Source organism: Tamandua tetradactyla, chromosome 7 (genome assembly GCF_023851605.1).
Source record: "Tamandua tetradactyla isolate mTamTet1 chromosome 7, mTamTet1.pri, whole genome shotgun sequence".
NCBI classification, from domain to species: domain Eukaryota; kingdom Metazoa; phylum Chordata; class Mammalia; order Pilosa; family Myrmecophagidae; genus Tamandua; species Tamandua tetradactyla.
In genome coordinates, this window is record NC_135333.1 from 95,547,736 (window position 1) to 95,564,090 (window position 16,355).

Below are 16,355 nucleotides of genomic sequence, written 5' to 3' on the forward strand. Positions count from 1 at the left end.
CCACCAAGAAAGCCCCTGATATTGTAATAAAAAATTAGGGACTCCCAAGTCAATAATAGGCCAAGCCCTTGATCTTGAGGCTTGTTCTTGTGAAGCTTATTTATGTAGCAGAGAAACTTAATCTATCTATAGTTATATAGTTATGTGTAAGAGTTATAGTTATGTGTAAGAGTTGCTTCCAGTGGACCTCTTTTACTGCTCAGATGTGGCCTTTCTCTCTCTCTAAGCCCAACCCTGCCAGTAAAATCATTATCTTCCCTACTGCGTGGGACATGATATCCTGGAATGAAAGTATCCCTGGCAACATGGGATATGACTCCCAGGGATAAGCTTAGCCCTGACATCATGGGATCAACAATGCCTTCCTGACCAAAAAGGGGAAAAGCATTGCAACAAATAAGGTGTCAGTGGCTGAGAGTTCAAATACAGTCAAGAGGCTACTCTTGAGGCTACTCTTATGTAAGCTTCAGCTAGATATTGCTAGTTATCATGGTTTGCCAATCCCCAACCAAAACCATTCCTGTCAATCCTAAAGAACACCTAGGGCTTTAAAGATTCTACAAAGTTTCCATGCACTATAATTTCTTTCCAGAAACCTACAGTCTCTAGATGGGTTCCTAGGCCAGATAAAAAAAAAAAAAAGCCCAGAGGGGCCAGCCTCTCCAGATCATTAACTAGTTCCATCCTCATCCCATATTATCAACAGCCTTTCCAGCATGAAAAAGTTAGAGTGGGCATAGTTCATGTACCCTGAAAGACTGGGAGAACGATCAAAGGAAAAGGTAGAGTTGTAACAGAGAAGATAGGATTTAACAAATGAGTATGATTGTTAATCATTGTACTGATATTTCTTTTAGTCTCCAGTGTTTTAGGTAAAAACCTAGAATTATGGAATTGTAACCCATACCAAACACTGAAATCTGTTCTATGGCTAATTGTTATGGAGTGCTTTGAAATTTATTGCTTTTTTGTATACATGCTATTTTTCACAATAAAAAAATTTTTTTTAATAAAAAGTTCTTTTACATCTTAGGAAAGAATTTTTTGAATTTTGCTGTAACCCCTTAATCTTCTGATACCATAAAATCAAGGCTTTTAATATTTGGGTACACTCTATCTTGTGCTAAACAGAGAAATGAGTCTCTTTGTGAGAAGGTGAGTTTTATTACAGGTGTACCTGTAAGGAACTGGAGGAAATCTTTCCAAGACTAGTTCAAAATGAGAAAAGAGGGGTTGGGCTTTTATAGCCCAAGGAGACAAAGAAATGGCAGGAGTCCAGAGGAAAACAGAAAATAAGAGAGCGGGGGAAAAAAAACCTGAGTAGTAGTCACAGGATTCTTTAAAATTAAGTAATGGTTACCTGATTCATTCTTGTGTGGTCAGCACACCCTCTTTTCTTATAGGTCCTCCTCTCTTTGTTGACCATCCAGGCATTTCAGATCTTTGTCCTTTAAGGTAATAGGAAAATGCTGATTTATGCATCTGTATGGTGTTTCTGGTGCTGTTTATCTCGTTTTAGGGTGTTATCTCATTCCTGCAAGTAAAGCTGAGAGGGTCTGCTTAATATAACTAGGAGCAGAGAGTAAACTTCTGAGATTAGACCAATAGCAAGGCATTCCACCAAAGGGCTTTGAATCAAAGCTGCTTGAGCGAAGAGGTTATAGTGAACATTGTCTAGCTACCAAAGGCTATACTAAGCATTTTCCAGCTAAAGGATTCTACTGAGCATCTTTCCAACCATCCAACTGTCATTTTTCCCTCCAAAATTTATGTGACGAAATTTCACAGCCCTCCTATTTCAGTCAAAATTTAAAAGGGAAAACCATACCTGTGAATAGTATAGTTTACAATAAAGCTTTAATGGATAAGAAGAATAATTTTAGTTTATATTCTAGTTTGGTATTAATTTATTTCGGGAATAATTAAAATGTATTATAACAAATTTAATCTACAGATTTGCATTTAAAAATTGGGGCCTGTAAGCCCTGGGCTGGGCTTATAGTGGGGCATGATTCTCGCCCTCAGTGACCCTGGATGCCAGCTTAGACACATGACTGTACTTCTGCTGCCCTCCCAAGTAGGCATCTGTCCCCAGAACCATTACTATATGGATGGATACTCGGATGCCAGCTTAGACACATGACTGTACTTCTGCTGCCCTCCCAAGTAGGCATCTGTCCCCAGAACCATTACTGTATGGATGGATACTCGGATGCCAGCTTAGACACATGACTGTACTTCTGCTACCCTCCCAAGTAGGCATCTGTCCCCAGAACCATTACTGTATGGATGGATACTCGGATGCCAGCTTAGACACATGACTGTACTTCTGCTACCCTCCCAAGTAGGCATCTGTCCCCAGAACCATTACTGTATGGATGGATACTCGGATGCCAGCTTAGACACGTGACTGTACTTCTGCTGCCCTCCCAAGTAGGCATCTGTCCCCAGAACCATTACTGTATGGATGGATACTCGGATGCCAGCTTAGACACGTGACTGTACTTCTGCTACCCTCCCAAGTAGGCATCTGTCCCCAGAACCATTACTGTATGGATGGATACTCGGATGCCAGCTTAGACACGTGACTGTACTCCTGCTACCCTCCCAAGTAGGCATCTGTCCCCAGAACCATTACTGTATGGATGGATATAAGTGTTAAAGGAAAATTCCAGTAGAGTAAAGAAAAAAACAAATCCATGTTTTGACGCAATTGAAATTTGATTTCTGATCACTGGCAGTTTTTCCCAGCTTTGGAGTGTTAAGGGGACAAGATGTCTGCTAAGGAGTATAGAGAATGGTTTCCAACCATTAAAAAGGGATATCCCCATGTGTTTTTCCCTCATTCCTTCCCTCTTAAGCACTGAGTCACAGAGTGCTGGCAGTACTAAGCATCCTGGGCCTTGAATTGACTGGAGGTAAATTGGAGCTCTTGGGTAGGAAAAATCAAATTGAGAACAATGTTTACTTTTATTGTTGTTGTTTAGCATGTTTCTTAGAAACTTGTTGTTCTTTAAGATTTTTTCAGTGGTGCTGTCTTGGTTTTGTTTGTTTGCTTTTTTCTCCCTGCCGAGGAATACAGAGGGCTTGAAACAAATTTATTTGAAGTGCAGATATTTAAAGTGCCGCTACTTCCTGATTCGTATAAATCATATAAATCCTCACTGCTCCTTGGTCAGGCCAGAGGGGGCCAAACAGCCTCCAGGTAAAGAATTCCATAACAGTGTGGGTAGACCAATTTGCTCTAGGGGTTAATTAAGGCCAGAATTGAGTATTCTTGAAAGATTGCCAAGGCATCCTGTGAGTACGCATTAACCAAGATGCTGTTTCTTGGGGAATTTGTACTACTAGCCTGGCTGATTACTGTTTACGGTTTACCTGTTCCCCTCAACCAGTCATTGAAACATAGGAAACAAATGGTTAATTCAGCAGTTTTTTAAAAATGGGAAAATTTCTGCAGTGCTTTAGTTTTGTTTTCTAGGTATAATTTGATAATTTCACATATAAGTGTCTAGTGAATTACTTTGAAATCATTTTCTATTTATGCTGTTCTGACGTATTCCCTGACAGTTAAGTGCAGTGTAGAGCCACAGGTCTTTCTCTCCCAGTTAAGGCAATGCTGCATTTTCTACTGTTGACCGTTATTTATAGGAGTTATAAGCTGTCTTTCTAATTAATGAAATATCAGTGCAGTGTTTTATGCAGAAATGCTACAAATTTTGGTGAAGATATGAAAATGGTTGACATTCAGTCTGAATATTGCTTTGTATTGAAGTTTGCTGTCCATGGTATTATACTGTTCCAGCCTGGTTTGAGGTTTCTGAAGACAGCAAAACATAAATAGCATTATGATCTGCTCAGTTCAAAGAATTTGATTTTTCCCTTCTGGAGTTTCTTTACTTTTTGACTATTTGTTAATTATTGATAAATAACAATTGTTTGCATAATACCTGTTACTCCGTTTGTAGAGTCTGTAGGAAAGCATGCCAATTCAGAGGAGAGAGAGCCCTTTCTCCTGTAGGCTTTTATGACCAAGAAGGTGCTTGAGCAGACTCTTAGTAGATTGTAATTCAAAAGAATATTTTATTTTTAGCAATATATATATATGTAAACCTTGTTATTAGATAATTTCTGTGTTCTTCCAAATTCTATCATTAAGCACATACAAATTTTCCTTGCTTTCTACTCTTACTCTCAAACATACTTTATTGAGATTCTGTTCTTATTACAATCTTTTAACTAATTTATCTCTGGGTATAAAAATTCTCTTATTATTCTTAATGAAATGAAACAAAAATAATAGAGATAAAAATCTTTTCTTGGATGTGAATATTCTGAATAAATTACTTCCAAACTATTCCTGATTTATTAGGCGAACAGTGCCCTCTTTTGACCATAAGAGAAATCCTAATATAGTAGATAATCTTTTTCATCTCCACTAACGCAAAATTGAATTTTATTTACTAATATCATTGAATTACTTATGAGCTGAGAAAAAGTGATTTCCAGTATTCTGTTACTTATGTGGTATATGTATTTTTCTCCCCAAAAGAAATCATCCTTTGATGAGGCTGTACTGTATGTTTTTTTATTATTTATTTTGTAGACTAATGTTACCATTTTTTTAAAAGTTTGCTTCACTAGAGTGTCTAACGACAGTTTTAAAAGACCCAAATTTTAGTTTTATGCATCTTCTTTATCCTGTCTGATTCAGGTTGAATATGAAGGCTTAAAGCACGAGATTAAGCGATTTGAGGAAGACACAGTGCTGTTGAACAGCCAGCTGGAAGATGCCATCCGGTTGAAGGAGATCGCTGAGCACCAACTGGAAGAAGCCCTTGAGACCTTAAAAAATGAAAGGGAGCAAAAGAACAGCCTGCGGAAGGAGCTCTCCCAGTACATCACCCTCAATGATAACCACATCAGCATCTCAGTGGATGGAATCAAGTTTGCCGAGGATGGGAGTGAGCCGAACAACGATGACAAAATGAATGGGCATATCCATGGGCCTCTTGTGAAACTGAATGGAGACTATCGGACTCCCACCTTAAGGAAAGGAGAGTCTCTGCACCCGGTCTCTGACTTATTCAGTGAGCTCAACATTTCAGAAATACAGAAATTGAAGCAGCAACTTATGCAGGTAAGAAATTTGTTGAGGGCTGTTAGAATGAATTTCCTATAGATAGCATGTAGCTTGCTGTGGGAATTTCTTATTCTCATATTTTTGTTCCATATTGTTTTAGAAAATATTGCTTCTTCATCTGGCAACTTTGAAAGTACCATGTTTTAGAAAGACATTATGAAACGGGTCTTGGAAAGAAATGTCTTATTTGTACCACTTTAAGAAATGAATCTCTTAGCGTCACAGATTGGATTGCAGTCAAGTCTGCAGAAAAGTCAGAGTGATGATGCTCTTCTGGCTAACAAAAGAATGCAAAAGCTATATATATATATATAAGTGAAATGACAGGAAATGCAGTTTTCCATCACAAGCAACTGTATGTATTACTTCAAGATTTATGGCTACATTTAACAGAAATACTTTAGGTTTTAAAAATCATAGGGACCTCCTACATACAGACTAGCCAGGACACAACTATGATTGAAAATATAGAACTCATATACGTCTGAAAGCAAGGAGTTCTTACCCCGTGTGAGCTAGGCTTAAATTTCTAGCTTCTTTAAATCAAAGTCTTGTCAAGAGCCCCAGCTTTCAATTTCACTTCATTGTGAAATGGCTATCCAGCTTAACCCTTAACCCAGTGGTAATGAAAATGTTATCTGAAGATCAGCAGCCTCTCCTTCACCACTACCTGGGGGTTTATTAGTACTACAGATTCCTGGGCTCTACCCCAGACCTGCTGAATCAGGAATGTCTTTTCCCTCCAAGGTTCTTTGCTTATCATTAGAGGCCCTGTTAATTAGAGACCCTGGCAATCCCTTAATTTTATAGCAAACAGGGCTTAAATTTTTCTGCCTTCACAGCCGTGGTGACTGAAAAGTGAAATTAGTGGAAATAAATGAGATTGAAGTGACAATGAAGTTAATTTATGAATAGGTTTCTTTTTAGTACTACATCGAGCATTAACATATCCTTTACTTTATCTGCCCAGGGCTTTTGGCCACTAAAAATGACTTAGTTTTCACAGTTTATAATTTGAACTGAGGCAATAGGATTTGACCACTAGAAGAAAATGAATTTCACACAGATATTTACCTGACTGAAGTCCAGTTCTTTGTAAGAAATAGTTTTCTATGCCTGCTTGCTTATTTTATACTGATACAACAAGGAAAACATATATTGCCATCTGGAAAAATTTTTTATAACAGCCATATTAATAAGAATTTGTGTCCCCAAATTAAATAGCAATAAACAGAATAATTTTTTCCTTTAGTATCATATTGGTGACTTCATGATAAAAAATTAGTGGGTTGAGGCTTTTTCTTTCTTCTTTTTGTTTTCGTGGCTATGCAGAAGATATTGGAAGAGGGGATTTTCAACCAGGTCGCTTATTGCTTGAAAGCTAAAATTTAATCCTAAGTATATTCTCAACTGGGCAATACAGATCTAAAAGAGAATGGTGATGAACAAGTAAGTTCTCAACAAAATAAGGATTTGCTTTGGAGCATCATTTGTATCTGGTGTGGGATAATTCCTAATTGTCTTAGAGTATCCAGTGAGATTGGAGGTTTGACGTCTCTGGTCCCAACTCATTAAATACTAGTTACATCTCAGTGTGGTGGCCAAAAATGCTCCACACATTTCAAATGCTCAAAGGGTTAACAACCAAAGGATAATTCTTGGGGGGATAGTGCTGGGCTCTGTAAATTGGAAGAGACAGCACCTCCCTCATTAGAATGCCATTAAGGATTAGGATTTGATACATGTAGAGTTCTTGGAACAGGGCCTGACATAGTAAATGCTTAATAATTGTGAACTGTCATCATTATTATAACTCCCTAGTGCCTTTAGTTTGTTAAGCAATCAACTTTATTAAGCTATTATTATTATTATATTACCATTATTATCATCATCTGCTATTTTTGGACTATTTAGCGGGAGAATAGTAATTTCAGGAGGACCTAATGTGGGCACTGATAGGAATGCAGAAACATAACAGTTGTTTTACAGTATGAGGATGTCTGAAAAGTGATGGTCGTTTCACAAAAAAGTTAGCATGAGGGAAAAGTTTGCTGGATAAATCTCTCAATGTAAACCAAAAACTATGTTCCTTCAAATCTAACATTAGTGTCTAATTAATGTTGGCTGTTTGTAAAGGTGTAGAGGACCATAGGTAGTGCCTTGTATATAAGTTGGCTTCAAATTTAGTTGTGGAAGTCAAGCTCATCACTGGAATCGCTTGTAGTTTTAGCCTCACACCAACATTAATTCTTAATTTTTTTTTTTTTTTGCAAAGTAACCTTTATCTTCTCATCAGAATTTTTAGAAAAGCTTATCCACGTGTATGATACATATAGCATCTCCTACCTGACCGAGGATTGACCTCACCCCTGCGCCCCCTCTCAGGCGTCACTCCCCATAGCTCCCTGGAAGCATGTTGAGCCTTGGCTGCTGTAACCTTGAACACTGCTCACTCCAAGTCATCTCGTTTCAAGAAAAGAGCACATACCAAGATATTTTCCCAAAATTTGCATGCAAGCTTCTGGCATTCAGCTACTTTTGTCCCCCAGCCCTGTATAATCTAAAGAGCAGTTTGGGACCATCCAAGCTGGGTCTGCCCTTATTTGTTCTTTCAGGGTGAGTCCTTCTGCTGGTTCAGCTGGATGTAACACAACTCTTTCTAAGGATATATTGCGTTCAAACTGTTGAGTGCAAGTAGAGCAGAATATATCTTCATATGCATTATTTCTTTAAATTCAGACAGTTTTTCCTCAGGCATACTTCCCTTGGGTTTAATTGATATAAATGAACAAATGATAAAAACATTACAGGATGTATTGTCTAGAAGTTATTGCAATTGATTTTGATGTTAATGGGCTTGAAAACAATAGGTCTCATGACCTATTTATGTCGATTCCTGTGCATAAATGGACCCTTGAAAAGCTCAGCAGACTACATGGCCTAGGTATGCTGTTTTCAATGAGTTTCCTAATCACAGAGAAGAAAATCTTAAAAGCTGCATATTCCCTGGAACAAGGTATCATGCCCTTGTCTGTGCCCCTCACCATTTTCAATAACTGTCAACATTAAGTGTAGGAAGTGAATATGAAGACACACAGCTTTCTCTGAGAACACAGCAGTGTTTTGGAAGCTGGCCAAAAGAAATCCAAATAGGCAAGGGGACTAAGAAAACATAAACCATCATATCTTAAGAAAGCTGATGCTATAAGTTACAGTATGTAAAACTGAGAATTACCCAACAGTAGGGCAATTGCTATGTCTATCTATGACAGCCATAATTTCAAAATCTAAAAGGTTCCAAAGAAAAGTTTTATCATAAATCACTCAGTGGTAATATTCAGACAGTCCTAAACTCATTTGGCAGCAAAACTGCATTTAACTGTTTGTGTTTTCCCATTTGGAGAATTTACCTAACCTGATTTAGGAGAAAAAGAAAAACAACAACCTATGTTTCTGCCTTGGGTATTAGGAAGCTTGGTTGACTTCCTTCACTTCTGTGAGACTCATTCATAACAGGAAAAGTAATAAATTAGCCCTCCATTAGTCTCTGATGCCTTGAAATTACAAATAAAAAGCCCCCTTCCTCAAGATATTAAACTGCTTTTTGCTGAGGAATTGTAATAATAACTATAAAAATCTGCAACTACTACAATTTAAGTAATGTTCCCTGGAGTTGTGCAGTGTGCCACACACACAGTCATACATTGCCTGCCTCTTTTATGGTATAAAGACCAAATGGAACGGTGAATATGAAACTATGTATAAATTATAAAACCTTGCCAATTCCAGTCATTATTGGTACTGGAAACTGCCGTCAGTTTCTGATATGCCAAGCAGGTCACCACTTCCACTTTATATAAACAGTTAATATGGAAACAATAGGAAGTATGGCAAAAGGCAAGTGATGACAATCCTGTACATAAATCAGTGATTTTTTTTCCCTAGAGCAAATTGGAGAGAATAGTTTATTGAACTATCTTTCTTCCTTGATTATAGAATAAATCACAGAAATATTTTAAATTTAGATGGTCATTCTAGATTTTACATAACATAGAAGCATATACTAAAAAAATGAAGTAATAAAATGTATTTTATTCATCTACGAATCCATTTAAACTTGACAATAGACCTTGACAGTAAACAATGCAATTAGTGTCATCTTTTATTCACTAAGAGAAATTTCTCAGAGTATTTTTGGCTTTTTGGTGCCGTCATGACTTAGTTATTTCAAATATATAATTGACATTTTCCAGTGACAGTCAAGTTCCTTAATCATATTTATTAGAATGAGAATAAGTAGATTCTGTCTGGAAAAACTGACTATATTACTTAATATGTTTAAATGAGCATTCAATGCTTGTGCTAGAATTTCTGCCTTTCTTAAATAACTTCTTTTTAACTTCACATCCATGTAAAGTCTAAGCAGGAGAAAACTCTGGATTATTTTTCCCTGGTATCAGACTAGATTATAATTTCACATCTAGTCTGAGAAAACAGTAATGTTTTTGTAAAACGGAAATTAATGTACTTTCTGTATCTTCACGGATGTGGATGAAATAAGGATTTATACTGTGTTTGAATCCACCCTATCAAAGATAACTCTAACTTTAATGAGTGCAAGTGGTCAATTTGCTAAGTGTCCCGTAAGAATACAAATGTTTATATTTGCTTAGTTGGTACTTACAACAACTGCACGTGGAAGATATTTATTATTTTCTCCATTTTACAGATAAGAAAACCAAGGCACAAAAATGTTATCTCATTTACTCAAAGTGAAAATCTAGCAAATGGAGTTGCTGTATACAGAGTCAGACAGGTCACGTAGTGTCTTTGCTTTACAAAGACTAATAGAATATTTATGGGCTGAAATGAGCTAAAATAAGGTTGGGGATTTCCTGATTTTTAAAACTTAGGGTGACAAGTACAACCACCTAGTAAAAAATTGACAGTTTAAATGATTAAGCTATTACAAGTTTTATTGTTAGAAATCATATTTATAGGCAAACTGTTACATAATAAAGTTTTACTGTTTCTCCTGTCTGTAAGGAATCACAGGGAAAGCATCTGTAGACACAGTAACCAGGGGGAAAGTGTATGTCATTTTAAAACAGTTTTATTAAAGCACAGTTCATATACCATACAAGTCACCATTATAAAGTTACATTTGGTTTTTAGTATATTCATAAAATTATACAACTATCATCACAATTTTAGACCATTTGTATCATGCCAAAAAGAAGCCCCATTCCTGTTTAGTGGTCACTCTCTCTTTCCCCCCAGCCCCAGCACTAGACAACCACTAATGTACTTTCTATCTCTATAGACATGCCTATTCTGGATATTTCATATAAATGGAATCATAATATGTGGTATCTTGTGACTGCCTTTTTTCACCTTGGATAATGTTTCCAAGATGCATCCATGTTATAGTATGTATCAATACTTCATTCCTTTTTATTGCCGAATAGTATTTAATTGTATGGATGTACCACACTTTGTCCATTCATCAGTTAATGGACATTTGAAGTATTTCCACATTGGAGCTATTATGAATAATGCTGCTATGGACATTCGTACTCAAGTTTTTGCAAGTATATATGTATTTATCTCTCTTGGATATATACCTAGAAGTGGAATTGCTGGCTTATATGGTAATGCTATGTTTGACCTTTGAGATACTGTTAGACTGGGTCTTAGACACTTCCCACCAGCAGTTTATGAGAGTTCCAATTTCTCCCTATCCTTGTCAACACTTAGTATCTATCCTTTTTTTTTTCTCTTTTTTTTGATATGCTTATTATGGGGGTCACAGTTCATTCTTTTTTCATGTAAGTGTCCCATTATTACAGCACCATTTGTTGATTTTTTTGGGGGGGGTGGCTGGGAAGGGAGGGGGAATCGAACCTGGGTCTCACACATGGCAGGCAAGAATTCTACCACTAAACTACCGTTGCACCCCCATCTATCTTTTTTTTTTTTTTAATCTTAGCCTTGGTAGTGAATGTTACATGGTATCTCATTATAGTTTTGATTGGTGTTTCCTTGATGGCTAATAATGTTGAGCATATTTTCATATGCTTATTGGCCATTTGTCTATCTTCTATGAAGAAATGTCAATTCAGATCTTTTGCCCATTGAGTTATTTGTCTATTTATTATTATTAAGTTGTAAAAGTACTTTATATATGCTAGGTATAAGTGTATATTATCAGACATATGTTTTGCAAATATTTTTTTCCATTCTGTGGGTTGTCTGTTCACTTTCCTGATGGTATCTTTTGAAACACAAAAGTTTTTAATTTTGATAATATCCAGTTTATCTATTCTTTCTTTGCTTATTTGTGCTTTTGATGTTATATCTAAGAAACCATTGCTTAATCTAAGGCCATGAAGATTTCTATGTAAGTTTTCTTCTAAGAGTTTTATAATTTTAACTCTTATACTTATGTCTTTAACCAATTTTGAGCTAATTTTTATATATGGCAGTTGTCCAAGCTCCATTCATTGAAAAGACTATTCTTTTCCCATTAAGTTGTCTTGGCACCCTTGTCAAAAATCAGTTTACCACGAATATGAGGGTTTATTTCTAGAATCTCAGTTCTATTTCATTGATCTATATGGTTATACAGAACCACACACTGTACTGATTATTCTTGCTTAATAGTACATTTTTAAATCAGGAAGTGGGAGTCCTCCAACTTTGCTCATCTTTTTTCAAGAGTATTTTGGCTATTCTAAGTCCCTTACTCTTCCATATGAACTTTAGGATCAGCTTGGTAATTTCTTCGAAGAAACCATTGGGATTTTTTTTTACTTTTTATTTTGAAATACTTTCAAACTTGCAGGACACTTTCAAAAATATGTTGGCATATTTTTATCATTAGCTAGGGTTCTCTAGAAAAACAGAATCAACAGGAGATATCCATAGATATAGAATTTATGAAAGCGTCTCACGTAACCGTAGGAAGGTAGAGTCCAAGGTCCGCAGGGCAGGCTGCAAGCTGATAACTCCCAGGAAGCGCCAGTGAATGGTCAGGAGAGGCTGCCTGGACAACATGGGAATAGGGAAGTCCAAAATCCACGGGGCAGCCTGTGAAGCTGGCAGCTCCAGTGAAGGGTCTGGATGACTCCGCAGGAGAGGCTCGCTGGCTGAAACAGGAAGAGAACTGGCTGTTTCTGGTGATTAGATTAAGTGTCCCTCATTGCAGAAGACACTCCCTTTAGCCGATTGCAAATGCAATCAGCTGTGGGTGCAGCTGACATAACCATGGTTGAAGTCCATGGAATGTCCTCATAGCAACAGAAGGGCCAGCACTTGCCCAACCAGATGGCCAGGCACCACCTCCTGGCCAAGTTGACACACGAACCTGACCATGACAGTATGAAATCCAACATACGCCCATCCCACCCGCAGACACCCAGGTCCACAAATAACATTTGCCACCTCTGCTGTATCATTCTACCTATTACCCATCCATCTATCAATCTATTTTCTGAGCATTTGAATGTAGGTTGCGTACATCATGTTCCTTGAACACTTCTAAGAAAAAGAATATACACAATTCTAATCTCCTTAAGTGCATTTATAAAGCTTAAGAAATTTAACATTGATATAAAGCTTACAGGCTATGGTCCAGCTATTTGTATATGTCCCACATATGTCCTTTTGGGTCTTTTCCTCTCCCTTATTAAATCTTATCCAGGACCACGTATGCATTTTAATTATTATTGTCTCCTTAGTTGCTCATTCTTTTTCTTTAATTGTGGGAATATATGTATAACATAAACTTTCCATCTTCACCACTCCCAAGCATACCAGTCAGTGGAAATACTTATATTTATATTGTCATGGGACCCTCATTACCTTCCTTTACTAAAACACTCCTATCTCCCCAAACAGAACCCCTAAACCCATTATACACTGACTCCTCGTTCCCCTTGCCCTCCTGCCCCTTGCTGCCTGTACTCTAATTTCTGTCTCTGAGCTTTCATATTCTCTGACATTTTCTTTGGAGTTACTATGGGGCTTAAATTTAGCATTCTGACTCTACAATACTCTCATTTGCTTAGATACCAACTTACCTTCAATTGTATACACAGAGTATGTTCCTATACCCCTCCGTTCCCCCCCACCTTTATGTAGTTCTTGTCACGGATTACGTGTTTATGCATTATGAGTCAAACCCCCCTGATTTTTCATTACATTTTGTGCATTTGCCTTTTAGATACAGTACAAAGTAAAAGTTGAGTTACAAAACAAAGATACAGTTGTACCAGCATTTTTGTATACTGTTGTCATTGCCTTTACTGAGGTCTTTATTTATGTGGCTTTGATCTATTGTCTAGTGTCTTTTCCTTTCAACCTGCAGAACTCTTTTTAGCATCTCTTGTAGGGTTAGTCTAGTGGTGACACACTCACAGCTTTTGTTTATCTTGGAATGCCTTAACCTCTCCCTTATTATTATTATTATTATTTTGGCATAGGCAAGTGAAAATTCTGCCACTGAGCCACTGTTGCATCTCCCTCTCACTTATTTTTTTTTTTTTAACGTGGGCAGGCACCAGGAATCGAACCCAGGTCCTCTGGCATGGCTGGCAAGCATTCTTGCCTGCTGAGCCACCATGGCCCGCCCTCTGACTTATTTTTTTCAGATATAGAATTTTTGGTTGGCAATATTTTGATTTCAGCACTGTAAATATGTCATCCTGCTGCTCTGGTTTCTGATAAGAAATCAGTATTTAATTTTATTGAGGCTCCCTTGTACATGATGCATTGCTTCTCTCTTGCAGCTTTCAACATTGGATTCCTAGGACAAATCATACTTGGTCATGTTGTCTTCTTTTTACACATTTCTAGTTTCAATTTGTTTATGTTCTGTTGAGGATTTTTGTGTCTATACATAACAGATAATGGGTCTGTAGTTCTCTTTTCTTGTCTTGACTTTGTCCAGTTTTGGGCAAGTAATACTTACCTCATGGTTTGAAATGGGAAGTGTTCTCTCCTATTTTTTTTTTTTTAGTTTTATTCAGCTAATTAATGTGTGTGTGTATGTTTGTATGTATATGGAAGAGAGAGAGAGGTTTCTTTTCATCTCATTCTCCAAAACATATGCCCATCTTTTCCAACTGTCAGGGCACAGGCATTCAGTGGCAGATTGCTTCACTTCAAACAGTGTTCTAGTTTGCTAGCTGCCAGAATGCAATATACCAGAGACGGGATGGCTTTTAAAAAGGAGGAATTTAATAAATTGCTAGTTTGCAGTTCTAAGGCTGAGAAAATGTCCCAGTTAAAACAAGTCAATAGAAATGTCCAATCAAAGGCATCCAGGGAAAGATACCTTGGTTCAAGAAAGCTGATGTAGTTCAGGGTTTCTCTCTCAAGTGAGAAGGCACATGGCGAACACAGTCAGGGCTTCTCTCTCAGCTGGAAGGGCATATGACGAACATGGCATCATCTGCTAGCTTTCTCTCCTGGTTTCCTGTTTCATGAAGCTCCCCGGAAGGTGTTTTCCTTCTTCATCTCCAAAGGTTGCTGGCTGGAGGACTCTGCTTCTTGTGGCTATGTCGTTCTGCTCTGCTCTCTCTGAATCTCTCATTCTCCAAAAGGTTTCCTCTTTTATAGGACTTCAGAAACTTCTCAAGACCCACCCAAATGGGTGGAGACATGTTGTCACCTAATCCAGCTTAATAGCCACTCTTGACTAAATCACATCATCCAGGGAGATGATCTGATTACAGTTTCAAGCCTATAGTATTGAATAGGCATTATTCTACCTTTATGAAATGAGATTTTGATTAAAACATGGCTTTTCTAGGGGACATACATCATTTCAAACCAGCACAAACAGAGAATAATAAATTATTTATTCCTAAATTCTAGTTGTACATACTGAAACTATGCTCACAGTTTCAGGAACCCCACCATTCATTCAAGCATCTGACTGAGAGACAAAATGAAGATGTTATGGGATAGCTTATACAACAATTATAAGTTATTTTCAAAGAAAAGAAATTCTGATGATCTTTTGTTTCTTCACAAAAGAATCTATCAGTACTCAAGATATTTAAATGATTTTATATAAAATGTGAAAGCCCAATCAAATTAAAAATATTCCTGTGGCACATAATAACAATAATACTCGTCAACCCATATTGTCCACTTACACTGAACCTGGCTCTGAACTAAATCATTTACAAATTCTGCTTTCAGGTTTTCTGGCAAACCAACCAACCTAACTAAAAAATCAAGTCCTCAAATCTAGCTAGAAGATGAGCCCTGTAGGGGAGAATGAGGATTCTCAGGCAGTACAGAATATTATAGTTAGTTCAGCAAGTCTCTTTGATAAGTTCTTTGCAAATGGAGATTAAAGTAGTAACACTTAAAATTTTCATTATTAAAATGCTTTTCATATATTAAACTAAAGCACAATGAACCTTAGATAGTTTAAGCACCTGCTCTCTGAAGTCTGAATACAATTAAGGAACTCTAGACCTCAGTACCTGAGTAAAAATATAATACTGCGGTTTTACAAAACTATCTACAATTTAGTAATTTCTAAATTAAAAAATGTAATCTCTTTCTCTCTCTCTCTCCCTCTCTCTCTCTTTCTCTCTCTCTCTCTCTCTTTCTTTCTGGTATTTTGACAGATCAAACAAATCAACCTACATTATATGGGGGAAATATATATATATGTGTGTGTGTGTGTAATTTGGCTACCATTCTCTATTAAAATTATTTTACTAAACATTTATTGAATGCATCAAGCCATATATTTTGTGGAGCATACATACATGAAAGAGCCAATGCATTAATTGATGTTTGCCAAATATGCTGTCATAATGAAACTGGTAGGCTTAGAAACCATATTTGTTAAATAAGAATTAGCAGTTAGAGTGCATATTGAAAACTAATCCAAAAGCTTTACCATATTTATCTTAACTGTTGCCTCTAAAACAAGGTTGAGAAAATTTCTGTGCACTTTAATCCTATTTTTATTTTATCCCAATTTTAAATACCCAATTTAATCATCAAAATGTCCCTATTTATCATTCCATTTCATAGGTGTGGTAGTTAGATTCAGTTGTCAACTTGGCCAGGTGAAAGCACCTAGTTCTGTTGCTGTGGACATGAGCCAATGGTAGGTGAATCTCATCTGCTGCTAATTACATCCGCAGTCGGCTAGGAGGCATGTCTGCTGCAATGAGTGACGTTT

The 16,355-nt window shown here is 37.0% G+C and overlaps 1 protein-coding gene across 6 annotated transcripts in view; it reads left to right on the top strand.

The window, feature by feature from the left end:
- BICD1 (BICD cargo adaptor 1) overlaps positions 1 to 16,355 on the top strand; it is a 280,766-nt gene that overhangs the window by 199,151 nt on the left and 65,260 nt on the right. For 5 of the 6 annotated variants that reach the window (XM_077170472.1, XM_077170471.1, XM_077170473.1 and 2 more), the window contains exon 4: positions 4,715 to 5,140. In XM_077170472.1, coding sequence (XP_077026587.1) covers positions 4,715 to 5,140 — 426 coding nt within the window. Of the gene's footprint in view, positions 1 to 4,714; positions 5,141 to 5,243; positions 10,904 to 16,355 lie in introns of those variants that run through there. The other variant, XM_077170477.1, reaches the window with a different exon arrangement.